We start from the raw sequence: 20863 nt of genomic DNA, 5'->3' as shown, positions 1-20863 counted from the left end.
CAGTACATCACTGGGGCTAAGTTGCCTGCCATCCAGGACCTCTATACCAGGCGGTGTCAGAGGAAGGCCCTAAAAATTGTCAAGGACTCCAGCCACCCCAGTCATAGACTGTTCTCTCTGCTACCGCATGGCAAATGGTGTCCGAGCACCAAGTCCAGTACCAAAAGGCTTCTCGACAGCTTTTACCCCCAAGCCATAAGACCCCTGAACAGCTAATCAATTTTTTTGATTAGTGACTGTTGTATTTGGCGCACATGACAATTAAACTTTGATTTGATTTGACAGGCTCATTGTAATGGCTGGAATGGAACAGAGTCAAACCTGGTTTCCATATCCTTTACAATGAGCCTGTCCTTCTATAACTCCTCTCACCAGCCTCCTCCAATGTTTCCCTGTCATATATATATATATATATATTTAAAAAAAACATGGCTTTATAGGGCCTCATATTTATATCACAATTGTATTCTTATGAGGTTCATATTTGAGAAAAAGAGAACATGAACACAAAGGTACTTTTTGGTGGAAACATTTATTGGCATCCACATTTGTATTTAGAAAAAACACAGACAATCAGACGGACAAGATGTATCAAATAAATTAGGTTAAAATGCCTTGATGCGGCATGTGAATAGGCAAAACATCACATTATAAACCTAAGGCATGTATTGCAGTAGTCTTTATGGTTTCACGCTCAAAGTTCAAAGTTCAAACAAAGACTGTAGTCTGAATTTCAGGGACTTTTCTCAACTTGAATGAAAAATTCCATATAGACGATCAACGCAATATCTTCTCTCAGTCTTTGTTTCTGGATAGCCAGTCGTTCCACTTCGTTACTGGCTTGTGCCAGCACCAGACAAACAAATAGAGCATTTTATTTGTATTTTGTTATTGTTATTTTTCAAGTAATCTGAGACCTACTAAACAGTCACATCTTAAGGCAGTGCAGTTATAGGGCTCAATTTAAAATGGCGGAGTGGAAGAGTCTGAAGAGGCATGGGGGTGAGGAAGGAGGTATGGAGGGGGGCGAAAACTGTGGAAGGTTCAAAGTCAAAGTTATTGTTGTTGAATGTGCACTCTTTCGAACTCCCAAAGAAGGAGACCGTCTCTTTACCGATGCAACAGGGCGTGGCGGGTTTGGTGGCGGTTTCCGGGGTCGTTGCCGCGGTAATAGGTGTCGAAGACAGGACCTCGGACTCGAACTGCAGCAGCTGGCCCATGAAGCTGAAGTTGGGCGAGATGAGGGAGCGGCGCTGTTTGATGATGTCGAAGGCCTCTTCGAGCTGTAGCCGCTTGGTACTCATGATATAGGCCAGACAGATGGTCGGGGAGCGGGAGATGCCCGCCTCACAGTGCACCAAGACTCTACCCCCTGTCTGCTTCACACCATCTGGAGAGGAGACAAAACGGTAACATTTACGTTAATGACATGATAAGCATGAGCTATACTATTGCTACATTTGGTCAGAAATGGAGTATGGCCACATAGCCACTTACACTGTGTAACTCAAATCTAGAAGAATTGAATAGGATAACTGCATCCTAAAATAGAACCACTCTGGCTAAATTCTCACAGGAAACGAGTGCTGTCAAAGCTATTTTAGTTTGCGAACGCAGAGATTGAATCCCGTTCTTCAGTGTCTAATCATCACCTGCCTCCCCACCCCTTCGCTCTTCCTCTCTTCTCGCCCACATAGAACCTATAAGAGCCCTGCTGCCACTCAGTCACCACTCTCCCATTAGAAACACACACTGTGGCAGGGCTGACTGACTCACCCTGCACAGCTGCACACGAGACCATGTCTCTCTCTCTCCTACGTGCCTGTGGGGGAGCTGAGCAGTACTATACTAAGTTCACCACGGCTGGGAGAGGAGAGAACTTATTCTACTTCAGTATTACATGCACTTCCTCCACACTATCTGACACACACACACACATGTATGAGCCACAGGGGGGAACAGCCAGCGATGGTTTCTGACAGCTCCGATCCTGTGAAAACCAAATGAATGAATCATTAAGCTGCTCCCATCTGGAGTGCTGGGAGGCTTTCTGAGAGGCAGCTAGAGAGCCTGTGGGTGTTTTAATGACCCATCCTCTGGCTAATGGCACCCTATTCCCTACATATTGCACTACTTTTGACTGGGACCCATATGGCTCTGGTTAAATGTAGTGCACTATATAGGGAATAGGGTGCCTAAAGATCTTCTTGACTGCTGTTGTTATCCTCTATTTCCAGCTAAATGGTTGGTTGACAGAAGAATATTCCACCTCCACCACATTGAATTCATCCAGAGGGTCGGGGAATTGGGAATAGGGATGTGTCTTCTTCATAAAGAGAAACAAGCCCATTGTTTTAGATTTGGATGCAATGAGTGAATATCTGAACACTCCCTGTATATAGCTCCATTCTTGTGTATTTTATTTGTATTCCTCTTGTGTTTAATTATTTAATTTTGTATAATTATTTTTCAAACTCTGCGTCATTGGGAAAGGTTGTAAGCAAGCATTTCACCGTACAGTATACACCAATTGTATTTGGCACATGTGATAAATCCAGTTGGATTTTATTTAATTGAAGATGTTTTTTTCAAGGAGACATCCTCTTGTTAAGATTCAGCCCTGGGCTGAGAAGGACACCTCTTTGTCTTACGTAATGCTTACAGGCTTTAGGCAAAGACGCTTAAATGTGGGGGCTTAAAACAAAGAACAGCAGCAACACCTCCACCATTGATACAGGTCAGGTGAGGCCTCCATGGTGGGTGAGAATGAGATTCAAGCTTGTCCTCGGCTGTGCCTGGATATTACGTTTATAAATAGAAGTGCAGGCTGCTCAACATCTTTGTGTGCGCTATTATCCAACACTTCAAGCCTCTTTCTATCACACATTCACTCTCTGTTCCCTCAAGGCTCTGTCTCTGAACACATGCACAATAGTTGAGTTACTTTGGTACCAAACAGAAGAAAAACAACTGAAACAGGGAGGGCGTGACTACCTGAAGTTGACCAATAAATGCTTGTTTTCATTTTCTGTTGCGAAACATTTCGCTACGGTTTGCCCTGACCCAGATAAACAATAACTAAACAACCTTTGTGTACCTTTGTGTCTGTGGGCACAGCCTCCCTCCTTCAAAAACCCTCCACCCACCATTAGTGAGAAGGGCTAGTAACAACATTGGTCACACTGACAAAGTGAACAGAGTGAACTGACCACACCCGGTAATAACCCGCAATAAGCCACTAGCCGAGATTAACTGTGAGCCGGGAGGCAATGACGGCATTGCAGAGAATCTCTTTTTAAACTTAAAATGGGGGAGGATGAGAGAGAGGTGGAGGGAGGGGTAGGGAGGGAGTGGTAGGGGAGGGAGAACACAGAATCTGTTCTCTGAAAGAAGCCAACCTGGCGATTTGTGAAAGGAGAGAGAGAGCGAGAGCGAGAAATGGAAGGAAGGCAGATGAGGCTAACAGATTAGTGAGAGGTTGTTGCCTGTTCTCCTTTCAGATTGGCAGATTGGGTGAAGCAATTAACTATTTTAATTGAGTTGCTCCATCCCCTCTGTTAATGGACTTGGAATCCTATCTTTTCCATGAGAGAAGAAGAAAGGAGAAAAGAAAAGAGCAGAGAATAAATCTGAAAAAAAGGAGAAGAGAGCAGGAAAAAAAGAGAGAACAAAATGTCCAGGCCGCGACACTCACCAATGAACTGGAAGGCCTCTTGGAAATGTGAGCTGATATCTGCTGTGACGTTGTCCTCCACCGGGATCCACTTGTAGTCGTAGTGGCCCTTGGAGGGCCTGGTGTCCCTCCTGGAGACGTTCAGCAGGGCTGTGACTCCAAGGTCACTCAGATAGTCCTGCCTGGAGGCATGGTAGGCACTGCCCAGGTACAGGAAAGGAAGGATCTCCACCGGCTTGCCCTGAAGAGAGAGGGTAGATAATAAAGGGGGGGAGATATTAGACATAAGAACCACAGTGTGTGAGCCAAGATAGAAGGGAGACTCAACAAAGTGATATTAAATCCGTGAGCGGTAGAGACAGAGTGTGGCAGAGATACAGTACATGAAACACAGGGTTTTCCTAAAGACACAACAATGGGGAGGGGAGGGGGTAGAGATCAAATACAGATGTAGGATCTTAATTTGAGCCAGTTTTCTACAGCAGGAAAATAATCCTGTACAGCAACAGGAAATGTGGATTATTATAAATAGATTTTTTTTGTAGTGGTTGATACATTTTGCATAAGGGAAAATCAAGCTTGAAATTTCGAAGTGGAAATGGCAAACTTCAGAAACCTTTTTAAAACCTCAAACACACTACAAAGTTATTATGCAACAGAGTGATCAAATTAAGATCCTACACCTTTATTACATACATCAATGGCGATACTGAGATGTATGCACGGTGCAAGACGCAATAGTACATTTTCTGTACCGTAAACAGATTGTGTTAGCCTATCATGATGGTGTAAGAGGTCGGGAAAAGGTCAGGGATGAAAGGGTTATAAAAGGACTTCTGATGTCAGCTAGGGGTCTCTGACTAGTGGCCATCTTCTCTTGATGACTGGGATGCAGTGAAGGTCAAAGCTAATATCAAGCGTGTGACAGAGAGAATGTTGAAGGCCACTGTTTTGAGAATGGTCAGTAATATATCTGGCACCATAGACAAAATATTATCATTATGAATGTACAGCTGTACATTTAAGGTCAGCTAGACAATATGTACCTTTTATAATCCTATGAGTAGGCTTCTTTTTTTATTTTTTTATGTCTTTCCTTGAATGAAACTAAATGTGCTCTATCAAGTCCACAAATAACTCTGAACATACAGTACATTCGGCTGTATAAACTATTTTGAATTGCCAAGAAGACAGTATGACTAAACCAGTACAGAACAGTCATTCTTATCTAACAGGGATATTCCACTCAGTTAAAAACCCTGCAGCCACAGCCTCAACCCTAAACCCCAGTCCAACCTAGGGGAAGTAAGTGGCTAGCCACCTAACCCTGAAAGAATAGGCAGCAGGCTAAAAAAGGAAGTTGTTTTCGTTTCCATACCTGATCGTAATCTGGTTTGAGGTTGGAGCCCAGTTTCTCACAGAATAGGGTGATACTCGGCCTGCATTTCCCGGTTTCGGTTCCGTTGTTCTGGTCGACGCCGACGGGCTTCACGACCTCAGTGCAAAGTTCAGGGTACTGGCCTTGGAAGTTCTCAAACCCCCCTGGTAAATACACAGAACAAAACAAAATACATTTAAAACTTGAATGAAATTCAATAGCCTACAAAAACGATGTAGGCCGTGAAAACGATGTGTTTATAATGGATTATAACCTTATTCTAACGTCGTAATTAATCTGCGTTTCAATTAAAATAATCAATTTAGGTCTATGAGTACAAGGTGACAATCTGACAGACTTTAAATGAATGGTTCTGACACATAGTCGAAAGGAAGAGGTATAAATGTTCGAAACGAATGATAGAAAATGTATGCTTTCCTTGTGAACATTCACACACAGAACATTCTCAGAACAACCAGTCATGATGTTCCCGAGTTCTCACAAGCCTTTCGCGTACTGACTCATCTGGACTAGTTTGACGCAGACATGTATCTCCCCGAGAGCTCGACCTGAGAAGTGTATTGCTCAAATGGGAGGGTTGCTAGAACACGGTCAAATAAAACAATGACTTTGCGTGATAGGTCAGTCCATGGAAAACAATACCAAGGCCTTTAAAAGAAATGTGTTGATTTGAAGATATGGGGATATGGGTCACACACATAGTTTTCTAAACAAAACGGGGGGATGTTATAAGGCATATTGAATGTCAACCATTTCATGTTATTATCTCCAAAATATAGCTTTTATAATAGCAGAATTTATTAGCGTAGCCAATCGGTTATAATAAACATTGTGTTCAAGTGGCTTCAGACAGTGAATTAGCCCAGGACACTTAGTGAAAAAGTTACCCAGACAAATTTATAATGGATTTAGAGTTTTATAGTCCAATGATTTCAGAATTTTGTAACAATTCTCACCTTTTAGGAAACAGATGTTTGTCCCACTCGCCAGATTATTGAGCGTATTAATCACTATCTGTGCGATACTGTCCTTTTTCAGTTTCTGCCAGTGAGGAGCTCGGTCATCAAGAACCACCACTGCCGATATGCTCCCCTCTCGCAGCCGTAACAGGGCTTTCTCATCCGGGATCACAAACTGAAGAGGTACCGGCCCTCCTCTGGATCTCCGGACAACAACCGAGTTCAGGTTGGCATTGACAGAGCCTTTGATATTAGAGTTCGAGAACGAAAAATAAGGTCGACAATCCACAATGAGAGAGGTTCCACATTCCTTTCTGATAATCTTCTTGAGGCGACGGCAATCTATGCTTGAGACTTTCATGTTTGCCTCTAAAAGTGTGTCTTATTTTATAAGCAATTACTGTATACGGGCCGCCAGAGACGAGTAAACTGAACGCGCCCTAGTGAACCTGGTAGTTACTTAGATTTCCTCCAAGGGGATACCGTCGGATCGGTTTTATATCGACGGAACCTCCGGCTCGTGACATCACGAACCAAATATGGACACCGACAAGTATGATCAAAAGAGAGCCTGCCCACACCGGAGTATTGACTACGTTCTAACCGTTCTAACCCCGCTCTGTCTGGGGTGAAGTGAATTTATGCTCTCAGTTTGACTTAACTATTACTCATGGCTATCCAAACGTTTCGTTCTCATGTTTATGCGGCCCATTCTAGGAACCACAACAACAGCATTCTTCAAGGAAATACTATGAATGCCTCTCATATTTGAGTAGACATTAGAATATTATCCGTGTTATCATGAACTAACAATATCTGAAATGCCCCCTGCCCCAATAGAGTAAAGGTAGACTATTGACTCTATACAATATAAATATAATTTAGATTCGATTTATATACTCTATACACCTGACCTCACCACCACCAGCCCACTGATAGCCTATAGGTCTATGAATCAGGAAACTAAATCAATGATTGACAGAATAGTCAGAGAAAGAGAGAGGACTCTATTGGACTATGTAGCCTATTGACTAAAGCAAGGTAAACTTCTGTCTGTTATTCCATGTTTAGCCGGCTGTTTTAGGCAATATCTACTGGTTGTAATCTCATTATGGGCTAATGGGGCTTAAATGTCATGCTACTGGACTCATGCAATACTGTATGTTAGGCTATAGACAACAGTTAGAAAGACTATGCCATTGTGTCTTAGAATGGGAATGGATAGATGTGAATAATGCTACAAGATAAGCAAGACAGTGAGAGTCTCTCTCTCTTTTACTCTCTCTTCCTTTGTAGCCTGCCTATTTTTCTCTCTGTCAGACACACACAGAGACAGTGAGAGAGAGAGAGAGAGAGAGAGAGAGAGAGAGAGAGAGAGAGAGAATAAACAAAAACAAACAGAGAAAGAATGAGAGAGAAAAATACTTCAATTTTCTCTGCTCCTTAGCTAGTCCAAAACGTGAGCTTGACATAAGTGAAACAGGGATCCATGGTGCCAGGATGACAGGAAGGAAAGAAGGTGGATGCCAGTGGATTAGTAGCAGAACAGACAGCAGGCAGTAAGGCAGTATTAGTAGCAGACCAGATAGCAGGCAGTATTAGTAGCGGAACAGACAGCAGGCAGTAAGGCAGTATTAGTAGCAGAACAGACAGCAAGCAGTAAGGCAGTATTAGTAGCAGAACAGACAGCAGGCAGTAAGGCAGTATTAGTAGCAGAACAGACAGCAGGCAGTAAGGCAGTATTAGTAGCAGAACAGACAGCAGGCAGTAAGGCAGTATTAGTAGCAGACCAGACAGCAGGCAGTATTAGTAGCAGACCAGACAGCAGGCAGTAAGGCAGTATTAGTAGCAGAACAGACAGCAGGCAGTAAGGCAGTATTAGTAGCAGACCAGACAGCAGGCAGTAAGGCAGTATTAGTAGCAGACCAGACAGCAGGCAGTAAGGCAGTATTAGTAGCAGAACAGACAGCAGGCAGAAAGGCAGTATTAGTAGCAGACCAGACAGCAGGCAGTAAGGCAGTATTAGTAGCAGAACAGACAGCAGGCAGTAAGGCAGTATTAGTAACAGAACAGACAGCAGGCAGTAAGGCAGTATTAGTAGCAGACCAGACAGCAGGCAGTAAGGCAGTATTAGTAACAGAACAGACAGCAGGCAGTAAGGCAGTATTAGTAGCAGACCAGACAGCAGGCAGTAAGGCAGTATTAGTAGCAGAACAGACAGCAGGCAGTAAGGCAGTATTTGCTTAATCTGGGGCCGTGACATCATTTACTGAGGAGTGGGAAGCACTCACACCATCCACCATCCGTTTCTCTAGTCTTTGACACACACGCACACACACACACACACACACACACACACACACACACACACACACACACACACACACACACACACACACACACACACACACACACACACCCATGCCTCAGTGCACGTTCTGTAGCTAATATGGATTGCCTTGGTTTCATTCATGCCTCAGTGCAGTGTTGTAGCTAATATGTTTAGGATGTTGTCTGCAGACTGTGCAGGCCTTAATCCTTCTTACAGGGAGGTCTTTTGTGAATGACTGATACACTAAATATACTGTACTGAAGCTACAGAAAGTCTGACAGTGATAAGGACCGTTTAGGCCTAGTGGTAATTATTGATTGAATACTTTATTGTCCCTTTAGCTGTCATTTTTCTGGAAACATACTGCAGCTCCTGGCACACACACACACACACACATACACAAAACACAGGACATACTTCACTTATGTACAACACACATGTCAGGACATACGGGAAGCAGATCAAATAGTATTTGTTTTCTCTGACACTTGGGCTTTGTTTGATGAGGCATGCCTGCATGGAACATTGTCACTCCAGACAGGCTCAATGACATGTCAATGTCCCGACATACAATATTCCATGAAAATGCACTGGGTTTCTGGATAACTTGGTTGAGATTTCAATCAATGTAACCAAATCATTCATCTCACATGGTCTCTCTTCCTCTGAATTTGTTCAAGCTACGGATGTTTATTTATTTACAGGATAGTAAACAATCACTTCTCTCTCTGGAGTGGTAGTATGTGTAGCCTACGAGTGACTTCCTGAAAGAATATAGCCACACACACATACATTTACACACACGCACGCACGCTCACACACTTACATACACAGTGGTGGTATGTAGCCTACGCATCCAGTAGCTTCCTCTTTCAAGAAGAACTATAGATACTCCCATCATTGGGTTTATAAAAAGATTCCCACACAATGGCCGACACATAGACAGGTCCCTGTGCAACACACAGGTGCTTCCTGGTTCTCTGACAACCCATCAAATTCCTATGGCAAAACACCATTTCCCCCAATAAGAACACACGATTACTCACCTCAGCTGACTGTTGGACAATGTGTGTTCTAAAGGATTGTTCCCAAAATGGTAATGTGTTGCTGATGTTGGGGATTTCACAATCCAGGGGCCGACTGGTCATAGGGCAGTTTGGGCAAAGGCCAGGTGGGCTGGTCCATTTGGGCTGTCTGTGTGGGATTTCTTTGTAAAAAACTATCATACAGATGTAGGATTTTAATTTGAAAACTTCTAGTGTATTCAAGGTTTAAAAAGGCTACTAAAGTTTGTAGTTTCCACTTTAAAATATCAGACTTGATTTACCCTTATGAAAAATGGATCAACCCCTACAAAAAAATTCCATGAATTATAATCCACATTTCCTGTTGCTGCATGATTATTTTCCTGCAGTAGAAAACAGGCTCAAATTAAGATCCTACATCTGTATCTTGTCTAATAACGTGGGCCCTGACCCATTCCGTCCATGTCACAATCATAACACTATCGGCTATGGAATGTCTACCTAAATTCCTCTCAATAACTCAATTTTGATTTACTGGTGGGAGACGCTATAGGAGGAAGGGCTCATTGTAATGGCTGGAATGGAACGGTTTCAAACATCAAACATATTGAAACCACGTTTGACTCTGTTCCATTGATACTATTCCGGCCATTACAACAAGCTCTTCCTCCTTCAGCTCCACTGTTGTCAACCAACTCGAATGCAACGTTAAATCACCATAACATTTCACCATCTCATCAGACTTAGGTTAAAAGTTGGGTGAAAAAAAGACGAAATGCCCTCACGTTGATGACTGATTGATTACATTTGATTTCCACGTTGATTTGGTAGAATTGATGTAGAAACAATGTCGATTCAACCAGTTTTTGCACACATGCAACGAAGAGAGAACAAAGGGAGTGTGAGTCTATGTCATGTCATGTTATATGTCATAACTACAGTTATGAAGACAATGGCTTCATCCCAAATAGCACCCTATTCCCATTAATATGCACTACTTTAAAAAATATATATATATTTTTTTAACATTTATTTATTTATTTTACCCCTTTTTCTCCCCAATTTCGTGGTATCCAATTGTTGTAGTAGCTACTATCTTGTCTCATTGCTACAACTCCCGTACGGGCTCGGGAGAGACGAAGGCTGAATGTCATGCGTCCTCCGATACACAACCCAACCAGCCGTACTGCTTCTTAACACAGCGCGCATCCAACCCGGAAGCCAGCTGCACCAATGTGTCGGAGGCTACACCTGGCAACCTTGGCTAGCGCGCACTGCGCCCGGCCCACCACAGGAGTCGCTGGTGCGCGATGAGACAAGGAGATCCCTACCGACCAATCCCTCCCTAACCCGGACGACGCTAGGCCAATTGTGCATCGCCCCACGGACCTCCCGGTCGTGGCCGGTTACGACAGAGCCTGGGTGCGAACCCAGGGACTCTGATGGCACAGCTGCCGCTGCAGTACAGCGTCCTTAACCACTGCGCCACCCGGGAGGCAATGTGCACTACTTTTGACCAGGACCCAATGGGAATAGGGTGCCATTTGGGACGAAGCCAGCGTCTGTCTGCGTTTTTCAAGACCTGGTATATGAGGGTGCAGTGAGATACCCGATGGGTTGGACGATACCTTTCTTGGCAATCATCTTGAAAAAACGCATACTTAAAAACAGGAAGTCAACTAATCCTCTGTTGTTAACCCTATGGAAAGGTCAAATGCTTTATTATCTAAATGTTGAAAGTAGGTGAGGTGACAGAGAGAAACAAAATGGTTCAGTTTGAGGCCATGTGGCGGAGAGCGATGCGGGCGTTGGAGAGGGGTGTGTGAGCAGGTGGGTCTGGGCAGGTAGGATGTTGTTGCTGTTTGTGTATGTATGTCTAATAATACAACCTTACAATAAAAGGAATAGAGTGCAATTTGGGACACAGACACTGACTGTTGTACAATTTGTGTTCCAAATGAATCCTTCCAAAAATGGCAATGTATTGCTGATGTTGGGGATTTCGCAATCATAACAAGGAATTTCTTCCCAATCTGGTAGTGGTCCCAAGGAATTCCGGTAATTTTCTCTTTATCTTGATTTGGATGCCTTTTAACAATAGCTATTCTTCCTGGGTTCCATAGCTATTCTAAGGAATGTTGGTAGTAGTTCCAAGGAACGTTTGTATACATTCTTTAAGAGGGGATGGTCGCGACCAACAATGTGGTTTAAGGTGGAGCCATTTTTAGGACTACAGTAACTAGTATGGAGACATCGACTGTTGTACGATATGTTCAAACCGACCCTTTCTGAGCTAATAATGCAATGTTTATAGTGGGAATTTCTCAATAACTAACATTTCTGATAATAATACTACCATGGAATGAAGCATTGTATACTTTATAAAGGGATGGTTTGCTACCCAAGAAAGGGAGTCACTCTTATGAGTAACTACAGGGTGAAGACCCTGGCTCAGAATAGCACAACCAACTGGAAATGAAAGAAGAACATACAAGATATCATAACAGATGAACACACACACACACACACACACACACACACACACACACACACACACACACACACACACACACACACACACACACACACACACACACACACACACACACACACACACACACACACACACACACACGCACTCCAGAGACTTGACTGACTCACCCTAGGTTCCACCCACTGCTCCTCCTGTGTCACAAGAGGCACTCACAGAGGAGAGAGAAACAACTAGAGAGGGAGAGAGAGAGAGAGAGATGGGGGATAGAGGAGAGAGAGACAACTAGGGAGGGAGAGAGAGAGAGAGAGGGGGTTAGAGGAGAGAGAGACAACTAGAGAGGGAGAGAGAGAGAGAGATGGGGGATAGAGGAGAGAGAGACAACTAGAGAGGGAGAGAGAGAGAGAGAGAGAGAGATGGGGGATAGAGGAGAGAGAGACAACTAAGGAGGGAGAGAGAGAGAGAGAGGGGGTTAGAGGAGAGAGAGACAACTAGAGAGGGAGAGAGAGAGAGAGATGGGGGTTAGAGGAGAGAGAGACAACTAGAGAGGGAGAGAGAGAGAGAGAGATGGGGGATAGAGGAGAGAGAGACAACTAGAGAGAGAGAGAGAGAGAGAGAGAGAGAGATGGGGGATAGAGGAGAGAGAGACAACTAGAGAGGGAGAGAGAGAGAGAGAGAGATGGGGGATAGAGGAGAGAGAGACAACTAGAGAGGGAGAGAGAGAGAGAGAGATGGGGGTTAGAGGAGAGAGAGACAACTAGAGAGGGAGAGAGAGAGAGATGGGGGATAGAGCAGAGAGAGACAACTAGAGAGGGAGAGAGAGAGAGAGAGATGGGGGATAGAGGAGAAGAAGAAAAGAAAAGCTCATCTTTATCCACCTCTGTTGTTCAGAGACCTCAGAGAGAAAGTCTGCTCTGTGAAAATAGAAATAGCAGGGGCCAAAGGTGGCGACAGATCTTCTGTCAACATTATCAGCTGATGTGTCATTATCTTCTGTCAACATTATCAGCCGATGCATCCTTATTTTCTGTCAACATTATCAGCCGATGCATCCTTATTTTCTGTCAACATTATCAGCCGATGCATCCTTATTTTCTGTCAACATTATCAGCCGATGCATCCTTATTTTCTGTCAACATTATCGGCCGATGCATCATTATTTTCTGTCAACATTATCAGCTAATTATCAACTGCCTTTTGCAGTGCAGCAGACTCAACTCTCCAGGACATCTGTTAATAACGACGGTAACCTTAAATTACCCAAAGAAAAGTGACAGCGTGGTATTGATGGATTGAAATACCCTGTCCCTATTTCCTCTTTGATCAGAATAGAAAGTAAATACTTTGGTAGTTCTCTACACTATGTTGTGTATCTTTGTGGTGTACTAGTGCCATAACCACAACAGAGGCATCACTGACACTGCTACTTTGGTGCTTAGTCAGATCTCTGTCAATTTCCGCTTTTAGTCAGAGGCTGCGTTCTAAATGGTATCCTATTCCCTACGTAGTGCACTACTTTTAATCAGAGCCCTATGGGATGTGCACTATATATGGAATAGGGTGCCATTTTAGACTTTACAGGGCAAACTGAGGGGAAATTTGGAAACCACTCCAGGCTGTGAGAATTCTACAAAGACTTGACAGACATTGGAAACTGTCTGAACCATCACCCTTTGTCTTGCTGCCACATCTCAATATATCCTCTCCAATATACAGAACAATATATCCTCTCCAATATACAGAACAATACATCCTCTCCAATATACAGAACAATATATCCTCTCCAATATACAGAACAATATATCCTCTCCAATATACAGAACAATACATCCTCTCCAATATACAGAACAATATATCCTCTCCAATATACAGAACAATATATCCTCTCCAATATACAGAACAATACATCCTCTCCAATATACAGAACAATATATCCTCTCCAATATACATAACAATATATCCTCTCCAATATACAGAACAATATATCCTCTCCAATATACAGAACAATATATCCTCTCCAATATACAGAACAATACATCCTCTCCAATATACAGAACAATACACCCTCTCCAATATACAGAACAATATATCCTCTCCAATATACAGAACAATACATCCTCTCCAATATACAGAACAATATATCCTCTCCAATATACAGAACAATATATCCTCTCCAATATACAGAACAATATATCCTCTCCAATATACAGAAGAATATATCCTCTCCAATATACAGAACAATATATCCTCTCCAATATACAGAACAATATATCCTCTCCAATATACAGAACAATATATCCTCTCCAATATACAGAACAGTACATCCTCTCCAATATACAGAACAATACATCCTCTCCAATTTACAGAACAATATATCCTCTCCAATATACAGAACAATACATCCTCTCCAATATACAGAACAATATATCCTCTCCAATATACAGAACAATACATCCTCTCCAATATACAGAACAATACATCCTCTCCAATATACAGAACAATACATCCTCTCCAATATACAGAACAATATATCCTCTCCAATATACAGAACAATACATCCTCTCCAATATACAGAACAATATATCCTCTCCAATATACAGAACAATACATCCTCTCCAATATACAGAACAATACATCCTCTCCAATATACAGAACAATATATCCTCTCCAATATACAGAACAATATATCCTCTCCAATATACAGAACAATACATCCTCTCCAATATACAGAACAATACATCCTCTCCAATATACAGAACAATATATCCTCTCCAATATACAGAACAATATATCCTCTCCAATATACAGAACAATACATCCTCTCCAATATACAGGACAATATATCCTCTCCAATATACAGAACAATACATCCTCTCCAATATACAGAACAATATATCCTCTCCAATATACAGAACAATATATCCTCTCCAATATACAGAACAATACATCCTCTCCAATATACAGAACAATATATCCTCTCCAATATACATAACAATATATCCTCTCCAATATACAGAACAATATATCCTCTCCAATATACAGAACAATATATCCTCTCCAATATACAGAACAATACATCCTCTCCAATATACAGAACAATACATCCTCTCCAATATACAGAACAATACATCCTCTCCAATATACAGAACAATACATCCTCTCCAATATACAGGACAATATATCCTCTCCAATATACAGAACAATACATCCTCTCCAATATACAGAACAATATATCCTCTCCAATATACAGAACAATATATCCTCTCCAATATACAGAACAATACATCCTCTCCAATATACAGAACAATATATCCTCTCCAATATACATAACAATATATCCTCTCCAATATACAGAACAATATATCCTCTCCAATATACAGAACAATATATCCTCTCCAATATACAGAACAATACATCCTCTCCAATATACAGAACAATACACCCTCTCCAATATACAGAACAATATATCCTCTCCAATATACAGAACAATACATCCTCTCCAATATACAGAACAATATATCCTCTCCAATATACAGAACAATACATCCTCTCCAGTATACAGAACAATACATCCTCTCCAATATACAGAACAATATATCCTCTCCAATATACAGAACAATATATCCTCTCCAATATACAGAACAATACATCCTCTCCAATATACAGAACAATACATCCTCTCCAATATACAGAAAAATACATCCTCTCCAATATACAGAACAATATATCCTCTCCAATATACAGAACAATACATCCTCTCCAATATACAGAACAATACATCCTCTCCAATATACAGAACAATATATCCTCTCCAATATACAGAACAATATATCCTCTCCAATATACAGAACAATACATCCTCTCCAATATACAGAACAATATATCCTCTCCAATATACAGAACAATACATCCTCTCCAATATACAGAACAATATATCCTCTCCAATATACAGAACAGTACATCCTCTCCAATATACAGAACAATATATCCTCTCCAATATACAGAAGAATATATCCTCTCCAATATACAGAACAATATATCCTCTCCAATATACAGAACAATATATCCTCTCCAATATACAGAACAATATATCCTCTCCAATATACAGAACAATACATCCTCTCCAATATACAGAACAATACATCCTCTCCAATTTACAGAACAATATATCCTCTCCAATATACAGAACAATACATCCTCTCCAATATACAGAACAATATATCCTCTCCAATATACAGAACAATACATCCTCTCCAATATACAGAACAATACATCCTCTCCAATATACAGAACAATACATCCTCTCCAATATACAGAACAATACATCCTCTCCAATATACAGAACAATACATCCTCTCCAATATACAGAACAATATATCCTCTCCAATATACAGAACAATATATCCTCTCCAATATACAGAACAATATATCCTCTCCAATATACAGAAGAATATATCCTCTCCAATATACAGAACAATATATCCTCTCCAATATACAGAACAATATATCCTCTCCAATATACAGAACAATATATCCTCTCCAATATACAGAACAGTACATCCTCTCCAATATACAGAACAAAACATCCTCTCCAATTTACAGAACAATATATCCTCTCCAATATACAGAACAATACATCCTCTCCAATATACAGAACAATATATCCTCTCCAATATACAGAACAATACATCCTCTCCAATATACAGAACAATACATCCTCTCCAATATACAGAACAATACATCCTCTCCAATATACAGAACAATATATCCTCTCCAATATACAGAACAATACATCCTCTCCAATATACAGAACAATATATCCTCTCCAATATACAGAACAATACATCCTCTCCAATATACAGAACAATACATCCTCTCCAATATACAGAACAATATATCCTCTCCAATATACAGAACAATATATCCTCTCCAATATACAGAACAATACATCCTCTCCAATATACAGAACAATACATCCTCTCCAATATACAGAACAATATATCCTCTCCAATATACAGAACAATATATCCTCTCCAATATACAGAACAATACATCCTCTCCAATATACAGGACAATATATCCTCTCCAATATACAGAACAATACATCCTCTCCAATATACAGAACAATATATCCTCTCCAATATACAGAACAATATATCCTCTCCAATATACAGAACAATACATCCTCTCCAATATACAGAACAATATATCCTCTCCAATATACATAACAATATATCCTCTCCAATATACAGAACAATATATCCTCTCCAATATACAGAACAATATATCCTCTCCAATATACAGAACAATATATCCTCTCCAATATACAGAAGAATATATCCTCTCCAATATACAGAACAATATATCCTCTCCAATATACAGAACAATATATCCTCTCCAATATACAGAACAATATATCCTCTCCAATATACAGAACAATACATCCTCTCCAATATACAGAACAATACATCCTCTCCAATTTACAGAACAATATATCCTCTCCAATATACAGAACAATACATCCTCTCCAATATACAGAACAATATATCCTCTCCAATATACAGAACAATACATCCTCTCCAATATACAGAACAATACATCCTATCCAATATACAGAACAATACATCCTCTCCAATATACAGAACAATATATCCTCTCCAATATACAGAACAATACATCCTCTCCAATATACAGAACAATATATCCTCTCCAATATACAGAACAATACATCCTCTCCAATATACAGAACAATACATCCTCTCCAATATACAGAACAATATATCCTCTCCAATATACAGAACAATATATCCTCTCCAATATACAGAACAATACATCCTCTCCAATATACAGAACAATACATCCTCTCCAATATACAGAACAATATATCCTCTCCAATATACAGAACAATATATCCTCTCCAATATACAGAACAATACATCCTCTCCAATATACAGGACAATATATCCTCTCCAATATACAGAACAATACATCCTCTCCAATATACAGAACAATATATCCTCTCCAATATACAGAACAATATATCCTCTCCAATATACAGAACAATACATCCTCTCCAATATACAGAACAATATATCCTCTCCAATATACATAACAATATATCCTCTCCAATATACAGAACAATATATCCTCTCCAATATACAGAACAATATATCCTCTCCAATATACAGAACAATATATCCTCTCCAATATACAGAAGAATATATCCTCTCCAATATACAGAACAATATATCCTCTCCAATATACAGAACAATATATCCTCTCCAATATACAGAACAATATATCCTCTCCAATATACAGAACAATACATCCTCTCCAATATACAGAACAATACATCCTCTCCAATTTACAGAACAATATATCCTCTCCAATATACAGAACAATACATCCTCTCCAATATACAGAACAATATATCCTCTCCAATATACAGAACAATACATCCTCTCCAATATACAGAACAATACATCCTCTCCAATATACAGAACAATACATCCTCTCCAATATACAGAACAATACATCCTCTCCAATATACAGAACAATACATCCTCTCCAATATACAGAACAATATATCCTCTCCAATATACAGAACAATATATCCTCTCCAATATACAGAACAATATATCCTCTCCAATATACAGAAGAATATATCCTCTCCAATATACAGAACAATATATCCTCTCCAATATACAGAACAATATATCCTCTCCAATATACAGAACAATATATCCTCTCCAATATACAGAACAGTACATCCTCTCCAATATACAGAACAATACATCCTCTCCAATTTACAGAACAATATATCCTCTCCAATATACAGAACAATACATCCTCTCCAATTTACAGAACAATATATCCTCTCCAATATACAGAACAATACATCCTCTCCAATATACAGAACAATACATCCTCTCCAATATACAGAACAATACATCCTCTCCAATATACAGAACAATATATTCTCTCCAATATACAGAACAATACATCCTCTCCAATATACAGAACAATATATCCTCTCCAATACACAGAACAATACATCCTCTCCAATATACAGAACAATACATCCTCTCCAATATACAGAACAATATATCCTCTCCAATATACAGAACAATATATCCTCTCCAATATACAGAACAATACATCCTCTCCAATATACAGAACAATACATCCTCTCCAATATACAGAACAATATATCCTCTCCAATATACAGAACAATATATCCTCTCCAATATACAGAACAATACATCCTCTCCAATATACAGGACAATATATCCTCTCCAATATACAGAACAATACATCCTCTCCAATATACAGAACAATATATCCTCTCCAATATACAGAACAATATATCCTCTCCAATATACAGAACAATACATCCTCTCCAATATACAGAACAATATATCCTCTCCAATATACATAACAATATATCCTCTCCAATATACAGAACAATATATCCTCTCCAATATACAGAACAATATATCCTCTCCAATATACAGAACAATACATCCTCTCCAATATACAGAACAATACATCCTCTCCAATATACAGAACAATACATCCTCTCCAATATACAGAACAATACATCCTCTCCAATATACAGGTCAATATATCCTCTCCAATATACAGAACAATACATCCTCTCCAATATACAGAACAATATATCCTCTCCAATATACAGAACAATATATCCTCTCCAATATACAGAACAATACATCCTCTCCAATATACAGAACAATATATCCTCTCCAATATACATAACAATATATCCTCTCCAATATACAGAACAATATATCCTCTCCAATATACAGAACAATATATCCTCTCCAATATACAGAACAATACATCCTCTCCAATATACAGAACAATACACCCTCTCCAATATACAGAACAATATATCCTCTCCAATATACAGAACAATACATCCTCTCCAATATACAGAACAATACATCCTCTCCAATATACAGAACAATACATCCTCTCCAGTATACAGAACAATACATCCTCTCCAATATACAGAACAATATATCCTCTCCAATATACAGAACAATATATCCTCTCCAATATACAGAACAATACATCCTCTCCAATATACAGAACAATACATCCTCTCCAATATACAGAAAAATACATCCTCTCCAATATACAGAACAATATATCCTCTCCAATATACAGAACAATACATCCTCTCCAATATACAGAACAATACATCCTCTCCAATATACAGAACAATATATCCTCTCCAATATACAGAACAATATATCCTCTCCAATATACAGAACAATACATCCTCTCCAATATACAGAACAATATATCCTCTCCAATATACAGAACAATACATCCTCTCCAATATACAGAACAATATATCCTCTCCAATATACAGAACAGTACATCCTCTCCAATATACAGAACAATATATCCTCTCCAATATACAGAAGAATATATCCTCTCCAATATACAGAACAATATATCCTCTCCAATATACAGAACAATATATCCTCTCCAATATACAGAACAATACATCCTCTCCAATATACAGAACAATATATCCTCTCCAATATACAGAACAATATATCCTCTCCAATATACAGAACAATACATCCTCTCCAATATACAGAACAATATATCCTCTCCAATATACAGAACAATACATCCTCTCCAATATACAGAACAATACATCCTCTCCAATATACAGAACAATACATCCTCTCCAATATACAGAACAATACATCCTCTCCAATATACAGAACAATACATCCTCTCCAATATACAGAACAATACATCCTCTCCAATATACAGAACAATATATCCTCTCCAATATACAGAAGAATATATCCTCTCCAATATACAGAACAATATATCCTCTCCAATATACAGAAGAATATATCCTCTCCAATATACAGAACAATATATCCTCTCCAATATACAGAACAATATATCCTCTCCAATATACAGAACAATATATCCTC

At 39.8% G+C, this 20863-nt stretch overlaps 1 protein-coding gene across 1 annotated transcript; it reads right to left on the bottom strand.

The window, feature by feature from the left end:
* Positions 1 to 513: 513 nt before the first annotated feature.
* Positions 514 to 6504, bottom strand: LOC139424441 (dual specificity phosphatase 5). Its single transcript, XM_071176260.1, has 4 exons — positions 6029 to 6504; positions 5052 to 5215; positions 3695 to 3914; positions 514 to 1390 (listed from the first exon to the last, which is right to left on the bottom strand). The coding sequence occupies exons 1-4, from the start codon at positions 6390 to 6392 to the stop codon at positions 936 to 938; spliced, it is 1203 nt and encodes a 400-aa protein (XP_071032361.1). The 5' UTR covers positions 6393 to 6504; the 3' UTR covers positions 514 to 935.
* Positions 6505 to 20863: the final 14359 nt, after the last annotated feature.

This window comes from Oncorhynchus clarkii, chromosome 13 (genome assembly GCF_045791955.1).
Source record: "Oncorhynchus clarkii lewisi isolate Uvic-CL-2024 chromosome 13, UVic_Ocla_1.0, whole genome shotgun sequence".
NCBI lineage: Eukaryota > Metazoa > Chordata > Actinopteri > Salmoniformes > Salmonidae > Oncorhynchus > Oncorhynchus clarkii.
Note: the sequence above shows the minus strand (reverse complement) of the source record. Positions and strands in the feature narration are given on the sequence as shown.